At 45.0% G+C, this 14,965-nt stretch overlaps 1 protein-coding gene across 5 annotated transcripts in view; it reads left to right on the forward strand.

Annotated features, from left to right (window-relative positions):
- Positions 1-14,965, forward strand: part of NDST4 (N-deacetylase and N-sulfotransferase 4) — a 281,746-nt gene that overhangs the window by 106,552 nt on the left and 160,229 nt on the right. For all 5 annotated transcript variants that reach the window (XM_074338571.1, XM_074338573.1, XM_074338574.1 and 2 more), the window contains exons 2-3: positions 4,150-4,267; positions 8,651-9,853. In XM_074338571.1, the coding sequence (XP_074194672.1) occupies positions 8,876-9,853 (978 nt within the window). In that variant the 5' untranslated portion in view covers positions 4,150-4,267; positions 8,651-8,875. The remainder of the gene's footprint in view (positions 1-4,149; positions 4,268-8,650; positions 9,854-14,965) is intronic.

The raw sequence follows: 14,965 nt of genomic DNA on the forward strand, positions 1-14,965 counted from the left end.
AGGCTTTAAATTTCTCTAACTATTATGATAGCTGAATCCACAAATTTGGATATGTTATTCAATCACCTTGATATTTGCATTCCAGTTATAGTTTATAACTTGTAGTATCATCTTCTTTAGAACTTGTTTATATGTTCTGTGATAGAGAGTGTGATGGCTTACTCCCTAAAAACACTTTTGTTTAGCAAACTTTTAATGACTAGGGAAATCTACTCTGGAGAAAAACTCAAAACATGAATAGAAATCAATTTTATTACACATTTGTACATATTACTCAGGATGACTAATTTGAATGTGTTTCCTCACACGTTCAGCCTCCTAATGATCCATTACCTTTCAAATCATCTGCAAAGCAGCCACCGTATGAGCAGGGACTTGCACACATTCTCAGGTAGATGATAAATTATCGTGGAAGCACATCACTTTACAATTCTAAGATAGAACTGTGAGCAGTAGTAGTTAGTATCTAGAAATCTCCATTTAACAATAAATCATATTGACATTCGAAACAGAACTTGTAACCCTAGTTTTAAATTATCTTTCATCTAGTTCTTATGTTCTGTATTTCCACATAAGAGCTGAGAAGTAAATTAGGAGATGGCTTAAATCATGGTGTACACCTTTCTCTTTTGCGTATAAGTTTTGCTTCTTATTCCTCTTATGGTGTTTCTTTACTCTTAAGACATTAAAAAGGTAATCATTGAAACAGACTCAAATCCTTAGAAATCACGTTTTTTGGGGGCAAAGGAAATTATTTCACAAATGTATAATTTGCATAATAGAGAAATGTAAAACTGGTAACTCTCACAAAAAGAGTATATTGTTTTTACTTCAGAAATAAATGTATCCTCTTTGAAGTACAGATATACTTCTGTTCCCGTAAAGATTTAGATCTTAAAATTTCACAGAAATAGCAAGGTATTATTTATGCACAGGTGATATTTCATTTACCCTTTCCAGGGCACAGAAGCAGGAAGTAAAATAAGAAAGTTAAATTTTAAAATTTTGAATTCAGAAACGGGGGACCCCCACAAGAATATCAGTGATTGTTTATTAGAAATGTGAGGAAGACGGTTGTGTAAGTGTGTTGGGTGGGGGTTGTGGCGTGACTGGTGTTTGGACATTAGGAATCCCTGACGTTTCTCTGATGTCAACAGCAGGGCGTCTGTCCTGAAAGCAGTAACCCATGACCACACTTAGTTTTGTTCTAGAAGCTGTCTGTGGAAAGCAGGTGCCGTGGTCTATTTTCACAGTAAAAGCAAGAACATATCGCCCTCTAGTGTTGAAAAAGCTGAGCACTCCGAAGATTGTTCAGAAATACAGAAATAATTCACTTTAAAAAGAGAATTATTTTATTGTCTCTTTTCAAATAAATGTGATGTACTAATATACAGGTTAGCATTGTGAATCCTAGGGAAACATTTCAAACACAGCCTATTTTTGTGGCTATATAATAAAAATATGTTAACTGGCTTGAAAATAAATTATTCCTTTTTAAATATTTTATGCAATTTTAATTATATTATCTTCACTATAATTTAGGGTGAGTGTTTTAAAACTTTAGGAAAGATAAATTAGTTATAATATTTTATCTCCTAATATTTACAATGACTTATTTGTATTATGAGAATTAGCTGTAAACATTCTTTTGATTGTTGAGATTAAAGAGCACAATTCTGTAGCATAGCTCACTCAGGTGGCAGAGGTGACACTGAATCCTCTGTAGCAAATTCTGTGCCTCATGAAAAATCTTTTCCCTTCTCTGAAATGCAAGGTCAAGAATTGAGTGAAAGTTTCAGTAACGTTGAAACCTACTGTCAAGAGGGAGGGAAAGAGGGCGGAGGAAGAAAGGCTCCTGGAGAGGAACAGGAAATAGTAAAGGAAGAGAAGAAAGAAGAGCATGAGGATTCCTACATCTGTGCTCACAATGAATGCCTTGGCTTCTCACCTAAGGGAGAAAATAGGAGTATTTCCAAAATGGAACCGAACTTTAGACAGCCTGTTTGGTCCTAGCTTGATTTTGAGCATCCCACTGTAAATATTACTCCCAAATCAAGACGAAAACGAGACACGTCACAGATCTACCCAAAGTCACCCCGTGTCCTAAAGCAATTGTCTGGATTTTCGAAATGCTTAGGACAGATCCAGGAATTCCAAAGCTGTTTAATGCTATTTAATTCTGGGCCATACATTCTGGAGATATCATCACTTTAGTAGTGTTGAGGGTAACACTGGGTGATGAAATCTTGAGAATGGAAATAAATAGAGTTCTCTGCACTGGTTACTAGCCCTCGCCACATGGTCACAAATAACACTCTGTGACTGATTCTAGAATCTCCCGTGATCAGGCAGGACACGTGCCCAGTCAGCCTTTTCCTTCCCAGAGCCCCCATGGTTTTCTAATAAGATAAATATAGGTACTCACACTTTGATTTTAATAATAACAGACTCCTCCTTTTGATAAATTCTGTTGTTGTTCCGCTTTAGAAAACAAGACTTACGAAAGTGTAAGCAGGCAGTCAGTGCGTGTCCCTGGGAAACGGAGATAAAACAAATCACCTGTCGTTTCCTCTCCCACGTCCTGAGTGCCCTCTTCAGAGTGTCCTGAAGTGTGAGTGCCCCCAGTGCTCAGCTGCATACCTGCTGGCGTGTTATGTGACAGTGTAACATGGGGGCAGGATTGTTGCTCTTTTGTGTGAAATGAGACTTTTAGGAGGTTGTACTGATAAAAACACACACTTTGGGGACCATGATATATTTATAGCATGTCACTGAAATCAAGAAAATACGAAGTGTATAAAAGGTAAGAATAAACCAGTTACTTTAAAGAGTAGAAAAGATCATATTTCAGACTATCGTAAAGCATACCACTTGGATTTTGATAAAATATAACAAATACTCATGACTTTGTACCTTCATGTTAAGAAAAGTTATATATGTAGGTATGGTTGTCGCCAAAAGTAAAATCACAATATTTTGTGCCCTGGAACGGGAAAGGAGCTTCTAGGGACGAAACCATATGATATGATATCAACCAATTCCTAGTCTCACCTGCTGTTGAATCAATAATAGATTCTTCCAGAAACCACTCAGCATCAGAAGAGATTGCACTCGTTTTAGATGAAGCCTACGTGATGCTTACAATTCCCTTGAAACCGGGTTAAACCATTGTAACAAGCTGTGCCCTTGTGAGGAGTGTCCCTCTGACCGTGATCCACAGTAGGAAATCATCTTACCCTGGACCCAGAAACACAAAGGAATGCGCACACACACACACACACACACACACACACACACATACATACATACACACACACACACACACACACACACCCCAAACACAAGTTTCCCCACACTCCAGGCCCTTACACGACATGAAGCACATCAGAATTTCTATTCTGATCTCTTTCATTTTCATTTATGTGTTAGCAACCTATACTTTGAGGAAAAAGCACATCTCTCTCGAAAGATGTTTATAAGTTTTGGAATTTTCCCCAAAAGATCCCAAGTGCCATTACTGCACAGGAATAAGTGGTTAAATGTTGACATAACACAACATTTGATTAAAAAAACTCTGCTCTGTTAGTATAAATAAGAGCTAACTCTTTGTAACATCCTTAAAGGCAAAGAAAAAACTTGATGAAATATGCCCCTACCCCCACCCCCGCACCCACCATGTATCATGAAAAGACAGAGCTGGTGGAAATATTTCAAGTAGTTAGGTCATCCCAATGCACAATACAGATTCTTTCCAGCCAATCCATTTCACCTCTAGGATTGTTTCTGCATTTTTGGTAGCTGTTTCTAACTTTGAATATCTGAATTTTTTTAACTGAAATCGAACTTGCTGATAATGTGAGTTACATCGTTTAATCACGCTCACTGCTGAACACGGGGTTCACCCAACTCAATCCTTGGTGTTTCTCAGCAGCGCAGAGGTGGACCACGGAACCCTCACATCGCAAGTCACTAGTCGTGGAGTCACAGTCTTTCTCAAACCCTCTCAAACTCAATGGCCTCATTTTAAAAATAGCCTGATATCGACTCAGCAGGATGACGGAGGCCACGGCCGTCACACAGTGACTGGCAAGCAGCGTGCACTCATACGTGCTGGGGAAATATTACCGTTATTCTTCTTTTCAATTTCAGCTGAACTTCAGCAGCATCTGGTGATCTGAACAGGTCGAGACAGAGACAACCACGCAAGCGTTCCCTGTGACTCTAGCCCCAGCTTACTTCTGAATTTCCTCCTTTCCAGAAAAATCCAGTAAGTACACTAGTGCCTGTGGTACTGACTTCACTGTTTCCAGAGATTGCTGCCCATCCACGGGGACTGAGAACCCATGCTGAATGAGCTCTGCAGGCTGTGTTTTAGAGACGCTATAAAAACATTTTGGAAATAAGTCAAAGAATGATTTTAAAGCAGGCTTGCAAAACCATAATGACCTTGCATTATCCAATCTTAGAGAGACTGAAGGATTCTGGACGACAGGTATCCTACTGCTGGTGAGGGTTTGAGCCACACTTGGACGGAAAAGAAAAGGAGTGAGGACGAGGGAGGCAGCACCTAGGGAAGAAGCCAGTGTCTGCACAGAGGTCACGCAGCCGCATTTGGGACAGGCTGTCACACTGAGTAGTGGCTCTGTCCTCCCAAATGCTCACGGCAGACTTTCAGGACGCTTGGTAGGCAGGCTGGCCGGATCAGGTCAAAGCCTCATTGCCTTGCTCGGGACGGGCTCAGGAAGTGCCCGTTCACCCAGATGCCTTCCTCCGGGCCTCCCTTCTCCCCGATTCCCTAAAGAAGGGCCATCACAGTGGACAGGAGCTCAGGGAGGTTTGCTGAGCGGCTTAGGCCCGCCCTGCCCGGCACACTGGATGGGGTTCAAGTGGAAGTGTTAGCCCCGGAGCTACATTCCTTAAAAACACACGGCACATATACCTGAAACTAAAAGAAAGAAAAAGAACACACAGAGCGTATTTTTAGACTTTGGGGGCAGCATTTTAATGTCTTCACTGCCATCCTTAATTGTATGTGGTTCCTTTAACATATGTGTCTGTTTACAGATATCTCAGTTTCCTTATTTGACCTTTCCAAGCTTCTTAAGTCGGTGTCCTACCCTCTGCCTTGTTGTTGTTCTTATTTTTTGGAAGGGACACAGTCTGGATTTTTGATAGAAAACCCACTTTCCATCCTGTTTCTCCACTACCTTCTGTCCTGTTTCTCGCACTACTCTCACACTCTACACCTTTGACCCCAGATGTGGGGGTTCTTTTCAAATGCCAGGCAATGCTCTGACACAGCTGTGCGTCCCACAGTTCAATCCAATTCTGACCTCAGAGGTCCAGGGCACAGTCCCAGGACAGTGGCCCCTCTGCAGATGGCAATTCCAAGCATAGGTCCCCAGCTCCCGTAACTCTGTCTGGCTTTGCTTCCACTTGGAGGTTCCCTGTGACCTCACCTTGGGTTCCATGCTTTCCTAGAACAGCCCACAGAACTCAGGGAAACTCTACCTTATGTTTAGCAGTTTGTTGTATGATAAAGGATGCAGCTCAACAGCCGGATGAAGTACAGGGCGGGGTCTGGGAGGGTCCTGAGTGAGGGGGCTTCTGTCCCTGTGGAGTGGAGGTGTGTGACCCTGCTGGGATGTGGATCACCGACCTGGAAGCTCTCCAAACCCCGTACTTTGGGGCTTTTTATGGAGGCTTCCTCATGTAGACAGGACACGCAGGAACTCAGTTTCCACTCCCTCTCTCCTTCCCGTAGGATGGGGGTGGGGCTGACACCTCCCAGCTTCTAAGCCTGACATCGCCTTTCTGATGAGTAGCCCCACCTGGGAGCACAGCAAGCGTAGCCTCATTGGAACAGAAACACTGCTGTGACCCAGGAAATCACCAGGGATTGACGACCTGTATCAGGGATGCGGTCATAGACCAGCTATTGGCACAGAAGACGCTCCCAGTGCTCTGATCACTGAGGAAATCACAGGGTTTAGAGCGTTGTGCCAGGAAGCGGGGCAGATATAGTTACAGTCAGAGAGTCAGACAAATCGCAGGCAATGCCAGACCATCTCTTCTCTCAGACACAAAACACAAGTAAACACCCTTGGCCGAATATGTTTTATTTTCCAGACTTCCTCACCCTCACTGGCTAAATTTTGTTAGGGAAGGAGAAGTTGGAGGATTGAATGGGAAGTCTACCTCCTTGCATTACACACACACACGCAGACACACACGCAGACACACACACAAACACACACACTTACACACTTTTACACACTTACACACTTACACACACACTCCAGCCCACATATCGACAAGGGTAATAATATGTGTCTATCATTCTTCTAACTGAACATATTAATGTTAAGTAAATGTCACATTTAAATTTTAGTTATTCTTTTGGTTGACAGATTCCAGTCCCACATGCTTTTTTTAAAATTTCTTCTTCACTGTGGCATATTAGGATAAGCTGTTCTAATATGCAAAACTGACAAGTAAGTCACATTTTTTTATGTCAGACTAGCTAAGGATTTAATAAAGTATTAGCTTGTAATACACTTAGTTTCTTTTCAAATTCCTGATTAAATTTATTTTTGAAGTAATAAACAAACCTCCAAAATATGTGGAGTAAATATGTTTCTGTTCTTGTGGTGCACTGCAGGGTGGGTTGGGATGGGGCTGGTTCCACGTTTGCTTAAATGGCTGTTTAAATCAAATACGTGAGCGAGGAAAAGGCTAGCAATGGTTAGAATACAGGACTGGATAATCTCCCTTGACACATTTCAAATCTCTTTCAATATCTATTACATTTGTGAGTTTCTCATTTAATTTAATTTGCATTTTAAAATTTTACTTCATAAATATTGTCAGACATACACACAAGTAGAGAGTACAGCATAATTGATTTTTATATTTTATACAAACCAAAGCCTTTTATTGCTGTATTTCATTACTTTTTAGTAAAAGACAATTCAATCTGTTTAAAGGGAAATGGATCTTGTTGGAACACTTAAAAGGTTTTTGAGAGCAAATAATTCTCTTAAAGAATTATAATTGATAAAAGAGTATTAATAAGTCCTTCACATGGGAGTTATTTTTCCTTTAAAGTGAGTGTGAAACCACTGGGGAGATTTTTCAAATTGGTTCGTTTGTTAAAGGAAAAATTCAGGTCTATTTATGTGTATGTATTTGGAATCTGAAGAATTGAAATGTTTTGTAAATATTTGAAATTTTCAAATTGAGGACTTCTGAGGTTGTTTTAAAGACATCTTTTCAAAACCCTAAGACATAAACAAACATTTCAACTTATTGTTGAATTTTATTTAAATTACTAACTAAGAAAAATGTATCTCGGAACATGAAAAAATATAAAATGTAAGCAGTGACATATTATAATGTTTAATCATTTAATCTAATACTCTGTTAATTAATAGCCATTAATTACTCAGATTCCTCAAAATGAACAAAGTAAATACAGAAACAAAATGTTTACAGTGTGCTAGAATGCACAGCTCTTGTATTATAAGACGTGAAAATTTGATTCTCTAATACAGTATGTGTGTGTGTATCCCAGGTTGAAAGTGAACTTTTTTGGTTACTTCCCTAGGGACACGAGCGTGGCAGACTAGGGTATGGAAAATTCCATCCACAGTCTAGCACAGTCTTGGGGGGAATGAAGAAAATGTGTACAGGAAGAATTCACTAAACATCACTCTGATCCGTACACAGAAAAGCATCTAATAATAATGGAAAGCCATGTGTGTTGGTGCTGGAGCAGCTTGGCAAAGATTGCTGTTTAGGGCTCTCTACCTTCTGTTTCTTTTAAACTAAAAAGAGTGACAGGGAAATGGAACATTTGATTGTTGCCTAAGAATTAATGCGGAAACTCAGCTGCAACCGGGACTCCAGGCGCAGGCCGCGTTAGGGACGCGCTGTGAGAAAAGCACGAGGCTTCCGTTGCGTCAGGCTTCCCGGCCCCTTCCCACAAGGGGGGTCCGACGACAGTCGGTCCACTTTGTCCTTCCTCCCTCGGCGTCTCCCTCCCTGTACTTCTCAGAATGGAGAGGAAACATCCTGTCTGCTCGGGCTGTTGTGCGGGAGAGGGCCAAGTGTCCCCCAGGACTTCAGAAAGGGTGATACTCAGGGGAAAACCTCTGCCCACTGTGCACTTCAGGTAGAAACGCCCCCCAGCGGGGCTGTCCGGCCTCCACGCAAGCACCTGGCTTTCTAATGCTGCACGTAGAACACGTTTCCAGGCAGGGACAAGCAGTCTCCATGCCAACTAACATTTTACACAAAAGCTTTCGTTCTTACCTCTTTTTCTTAGGTGATTTGTCTGAAAAATTATACATATATGTAACATGTTATACATGTTATATAGGGATATATATTTTATATACACAGGTATGTATGTATTTTTTATATATAAATATATGTATGTGTGTTTTCACAATATCGATAGGATTCTGTGTTCTTGAGGACAAGAAAACAATCTATTAATACTGTACCCTAAGCAGTAAACACTAGGCGGTTAAGATTTCAGCACCAGCTACACTCAAACGTCTTCGATACGACGTCCCGCACACATCAGCACACACACACGCAGACATGCCCGTTTCTGTGTTAGTCATCGCTTCTCTCCCCGTTTCAGATGATGCCTGCGGGGCTCGGCAGCCGTGCTGCGCTCGGACACATTCGGGGTCCCCCCGGCTTCTGCCGCCCGGGCCGGTGGCCCCGCCGCTCGCGCGCGCTGTGAGCCCGTCGCACGCCGTACATGGTCTGCGATGGTTACATGAACACCTGGCAAGTGGTGTTTGCAGCAGCTCCTACTGCCTTCCCGATGGCACTTTAGGGACTTTCCAAGGGCCTGCGCACCATGCATCTCGTGGGGCGGCTCCGCAGAAGTTTCCGGACGCTGGTCGTGCTGCTGGCGACCTTCTGCCTGGCGAGCATCGTCGTGTCCGCCTACTTCCTCTACTCGGGCGACAAGCAGGAGGTGACGCTCGCGGAAAGCACGGCGCGAGCGGAGTGTGCGGACCTCAAACTGCTGCCGCCCGGGCCCGCGGAGCCGAGGAGCGTCCGGCCCGTGGACCCGTCCACGACGGACCCCACCGTGCTGCTGTTCGTGGAGAGCCAGTACTCCCAGCTCGGCCAGGACATCGCCGCCACGCTGGAGTCCAGCCGCTTCCGGTACCACATGGTCATCGCCCCCGGCAAGGGCGACGTGCCCCCGCTCACGGACGGCGGGCGCGGGAAGTACGTCCTTGTCGTCTACGAGAACATCCTCAGGTACGCCGGCCTGGACGCGCGGCGCCGCGAGCTGCTGGACGCGTACTGCGCGGAGCACCGCGCGGGCCTCATCGGCTTCCACCGCGCCACGGAGAACAGCGCCCCGCGCGCGCAGCTGGCCGGCCTCCCGCTCACGCTGCTCAGCCGCCTGGCGCTGGCCGACTGCCGCGTGAACCCGCGCTCGCCGCTGCTGCGCGTCACCCGCGCGCCCCGCCTGCAGCCCGGCCCGCTGCCCGGCGCCGCCTGGACCGTCTTCCAGCCCAACCACTCCACCTACCAGCCGGTGCTGCTGGCGGCGCTGCAGGCCCCGGACGCGCCGCCCGCCCGGGCCCGCCCGCCGCTCCACGCCACGGTCATCCACGACCGCGGGCTGCGCGACGGCGTCCAGCGCGTGCTGTTCGGCAGCGACCTGAGCTTCTGGCTGCACAAGCTCGTCTTCCTGGACGCCGTGTCCTTCCTGTCCGGGGACAGGCTGACCTTGTCCTTGGACAGGTACGTCCTCGTGGACATCGACGACATCTTCGTGGGGAAGGAGGGGACGCGGATGAACGTCAAGGACGTGAAGGTAAGGGCGCGTGAAGTAGCACACACCGTGTATGTCACGAACTGGGTGGGGCTGAGAAAGTGCAGTTTTGAATATTTTAGAATCCTCGTTAGGCGAATGTTAAGGGGCGATAGGTTTGAACTAAAATAGGCAGTAAAACAACCTCTTGCACTAGGGTTTCACCATTCCTCACACCGAGGCCTCCGGGTAGAACTAAACCGCCCCTCAGGCTGCTTGAGCGTCCCCTCCTCCCCCCTCAGGCCTGGCGGGTCCCACCAGCACCCATCACAGGTGGCCCTCTGCTGGCACGTGGCTGGGGGCTGGTGGCAGGGGGCTAATACCGCCCCAGAACTGGGCCCCTAGACTGGCGCCCCTGCCCTGTTGGGTCTGACAGTGGCGACTGCAAGTCACGATGGCCAGCGGGACACCGTCCTGTGACCTCAGGTAGTAGAGTGTTTGCTGATAGGAAATGCTCATGCACTGTGAACACACAAACGGGAAAACGGTTTTGTGGGGAACGGTGTGGGACTCGACCTCAGACAGCATCCCTCATGATCTCAGCGCTCGGTGCGTCATGTTGTTTCGGGTAATGCAGCAGTGGTTCTGGTACAGCCTCTAGGCTACGATGAGATTGACTGTGTGACAGATTCACCCCATGTCTGCGGTTACATAAAGACAAAGCCAAATGCATTACACCAGTGTGGGTAGGTAACAATTCTGAGAATAAGTCCCCCTGCTTTTCATCTTGATTTAACATTCTCACTTGTGCCTGTCTTGTCCTATATGTAACTGAATTCATTCTGTGGATAAATAATTTTAGCAAAGATCTATATGTAAAAATAATAGGACACTACTTGGAATTACAAAGGAACTAAACTGGTAGGATCATGTCATCTTTTCTTGCTAGTAAGCTTTTTATCCTCCAAAGATGAAACCTTGGTACTACTTCAAAATAACAGCTTTTCTAAGACCTATCACACTATCATAAAACGTGATTAAAACCAATAAAATAAGTTCACTTTTAGAAAAGCTTCAAGGTTCATGTGAACCAGAGAACTGTTTGTACTGAGCCCCGAGTGGAGTGTCACTTGACTGGGACCCAAGCATTTCACTTCAGACACTGCTGTGAAGGGATTCAGGAACCCTCTTGAGATCTAGCTAGATTTTTCTGTTTTTTTTTTCTCCTTATATTTTATATGTACTATTCCTTTTAATTAATACAAATTTTAGTTTGTTTTCATCTCAAAATCATTAACCTAAAAAGAGATCACGTGCTTCACCAGATTGTCTTAATGATTCTACCCTGAAGCCTAAAGGAAGGGGTTTCCTCATGTTCACCTAACAGGTTATATGACCAAAGAGTTCTTTCTAACTAGCAAAACTGCCCTGCTCAAATCCAGCTATTTCACTTACTCTGAGCAGAGAAACAAATACCGATTCACCACTAATCATACAGTATTCAGAGGTCACTGATGACTTCCTAAGTGACATAACCCCACACAGAATAATAGGATACTGAAATTAACAAAGGCTGGAGCAGTGTCAGGGAGAGAAAGAATGTACGTGTGTGCGTGTGCGGATATTATATACTTTACACACACGCACACAGTCACTTTGAGGAAAATACTCTTGTCACCCCTTTGGATGGTGTTCCTGGCTCTCCCTCAAAAATATTAACCAAAGAATATCAGGAACTTGACTGGAACTGGGGCTTGACCCTCTTGGGTTACTTACAGGTTCATAGGAAATACCGTTTTTCAACTTTAAAAATTCTAGTTGCCATCTTTGGCATTTGGTTTCTGCTTTGACTTTCTTTTTGGATAAATATGATTTTGTGGAAAAGAATCTGAAATTGTGCATAGAAAGTTCTGGATACTGTTCTTCACCCTCACGTTCCTTTTCTGGCCGTGTGACATGTCGTCCTACACTAGTAGATGAGGAGGAAGCCAGTACTGTCCCCTACGGATCGTCATTTAACAGAAAACGTTTCCTTCTTATATATTGATATACTTTCATTCGATGGCCCCATCATTTGTTGCTCAACGGTGGCCTCCGTATGTCATCCATCATCATAGTTTGCACAGATGGGCAAAGTACTCAGTTTTTTATTTCAGTGGGATGGGCAGGATAGAGTCATCTTTGCGTTAGGAGGCTGCGTGCTCGTGTGCTATGACAGAATCACTGTGGACAGTGGGGACGAAGAACGGGTGACAGCACTGCTTCCTCTAGGCCCTGGGGAGGTTTCCTGGAGCAGGGAGCATGTGAGTGCCCTGTGCGGCTGGACAGGACACGAGCTCGTCAACACGGGGAGGTGTGTTCTCGGCCAGGGCGCCGGCCTAGCTGGGATGTTTCGGGGGTATGAGGGCATCTGGGGGACGGTATGTTGCCTGGATGGTAAAGGAAATGAGAAATAGCAGTGGGACTAAATCCTGAAGACAGTGATTGTGGACATAAGAACGACTGCTGTTCTAGGAATTGGAATGATCAGAGCTGGGGTTGAAGAAAAATACATTGTTTGGACCAGGGAGGCCTGTTAAAGAACCTGCATCCACAATGCAGGCGTAGTAATTATGCTGTGGCTTTAAAGTGTCTTTATTTAGCATATTAACATGCTAAATGCACTAAGCACCGTGCCGATTGTCCACAGGCAGTATGTCTCTTAATACCCACAACAACACCAAGAGGAGATTTGTACATTTTCTGAACAAGTAAAATGAGGTTGAACAAAAGCAAGATACTCATCCAGCTGATGAGCGACAGAGCAAAGACCAGACCTAGACTCTGTCGTCAATGGCTCAGCTGCTTCTGGGAAACAACGGCTTGCGTGTGGGTTGGAGCCTCGGCGCCAGCCCTCACTGGTTAACCTTGGCCTGTTTGTTAACCTCGCGAATCCTCGGCTCACAGGTGTGTAACACCACCTGAGTCCAACCAGTCTTCACATTGGGGGGGCCCTGGATGAGGGAGAGCGTGGGGATTGCTAGCACAGAGCCTGGCCCGTTGGGTTCCCTCAGCCCAGCTCGGTGACAGCCAGGCTGCAGAGGGGGCGTGGGGGGAGCCTGTGCAGAAGGGGGAGTGACGGGAGGCGGGCACACACTCAGTGGACAGGCAGAGAGAAGGATGGGGACGTGGTGGCATCGCGGGTCCCCGCCGGTGTAGAAGCTGCTGGAGGACAAGGTGCTGAGAAGATGAGGAGTTTGGCTTCGGGTCTGATGAGCTCACATGGGACATCGGGATGCAGGCATCTGGAAAAGCAGACCTAGATTTTCAGATACTGTTCAGAGGTGGCAGTGCAGACTTAGAAATCATCCAGCTTAATATTTGCCACCTTAGTGATGATCACTAAAAGGAAATTAACCAAAAAAGAGGGAAAACAGATCATTGAATGCACCATTTTGGATATCGTGTAATAAAGCCAAGGTCACAACAAGCTAGTTTCACCAGAGGAATTGTTTCATGTACCAGGATTGTAGCCATGCCCACAGCCCTTCATGGCTTACAAGGAGGAAGGCCTGAAGCTCAGTGAGCACTGACCATCCTGGAGAAATAAAAGTCAGGGGAAGCCCGCTGGGAACAGCACTGTTCAGGCAGGACCGGCCGTCCTCCGTCTGGGATGCGGCGTTGAATCTCCTTTACTTTGTATTCATGACCCACTGGTTCACAAAAGCCACCGTGTGACCCTTGCTAACATGTGTGACCCTTGCTAACATGACCGTGAGACGCACCAAATGGCTCTGCCACAAATATTCCTGGAATGTGGAGTGATGTGTGGGGTTAAAAGTATCAAGAGAACGAGGAAGCTGACGCCTTGTCTTTAGTCACTGTGCCCAGAAATTGTATTCTACTGAGAGAATTTCATGTAGCTTTTATGTGTTCATTTTCTTGATGAGGTTCATTGAGAACATTTCTACTTTTTGTCAGAAAGAAGGGTTTTGGGGTGTGTTTTTATTTAAACCTGTTTTCTGGGTATCGGTCAATTATTATTACTTCTTTCTAAAACCATATTTTAAAGCAAGGCCTATGATCAACTGAGGATTTTCTGCTCAGAATAGTTGTAAAGCTTTTAGTATCCAAATTAGATTTTAAGATTAGATACTCCCTGAATTCACTTCCACGCCAAACGGGCTGAATAGTAATGGATCCAACGCTAGCAAGAGTGCTGGCTCTGGCTAGGTTCCAGCAGAGGATAATTCTGAGCCGACAGCAACACCTTCTTCCAGCAGGAAAGCACACAGTTCCAGTCCATGAGCTCCGTTCTGCCCCTTGACGTGTAGCGAGGGGCTCCCTGGGAGCGTGGACACTGTTCTGGAAGAAGCAAGCAGGCTGGCCTTGCCTGTAGGTGGGGTACCACTCCCGTTAAGGCCTCATCTCTGGGCCCAGGCCTGACACCCCCGGGATGATTTCTGATTGCTCTTGTATAGTGTTTCATTCTCTCTGATGACATAAACAGTGATTAATTAATTGGCCAGTTAACTGGCTCAGATTATAATGAGCCTCTTCAACAAGGGCCACTGACTTCTTGTTACGATAATCACCAAAAGATACCTCATCAGGGATTCACATCTAGAGACTCACTAAAGAGAAAAGGAAAACGAAACCAAAACCAGCTCCTTTTGTTCTGAAATAAATGATCATGAGAATTCCTATATCTTCCTGATAAAACGTTTATCATTGTGAAGTGACACATCACACCTGAAATGCTTTTTTCTTTTTTTTTAACTAGGATTTGCTTTAGTTTAATATTATCCTTAGCAGTGTTACCTGCTAAATCCTTTTGCATGGTTTTACTCCCAACCTCTCTGTGTCCCCGGGACTTGGCTTTGTCTCTGGGACCAGAACGTAATTCCATGTTGCGGCGTGGTATTTCCATATAATCTGGAAATCCTAATTTTCACTGGTGAATCTAATCAAACCTCCAGAAGAAGATAATAGAGACACCATATTCAAAGAATAATAGCTGTGACATTTTCAAAATCAATGCATGACAACAGTACTCCAATTCCGAGCACCTCCTTGAGAAATCTCTGGCAGAATAAACCAAAAATGAATCCCTACCTCGATACATGATAATGACACAAAATAACACAAGACCAATTATCCTCCTGGGGGGGAAAATGTCTGACTGGCAGCTGATTT

This window comes from Rhinolophus sinicus, linkage group LG07, assembly GCF_036562045.2.
Source record: "Rhinolophus sinicus isolate RSC01 linkage group LG07, ASM3656204v1, whole genome shotgun sequence".
NCBI lineage: Eukaryota > Metazoa > Chordata > Mammalia > Chiroptera > Rhinolophidae > Rhinolophus > Rhinolophus sinicus.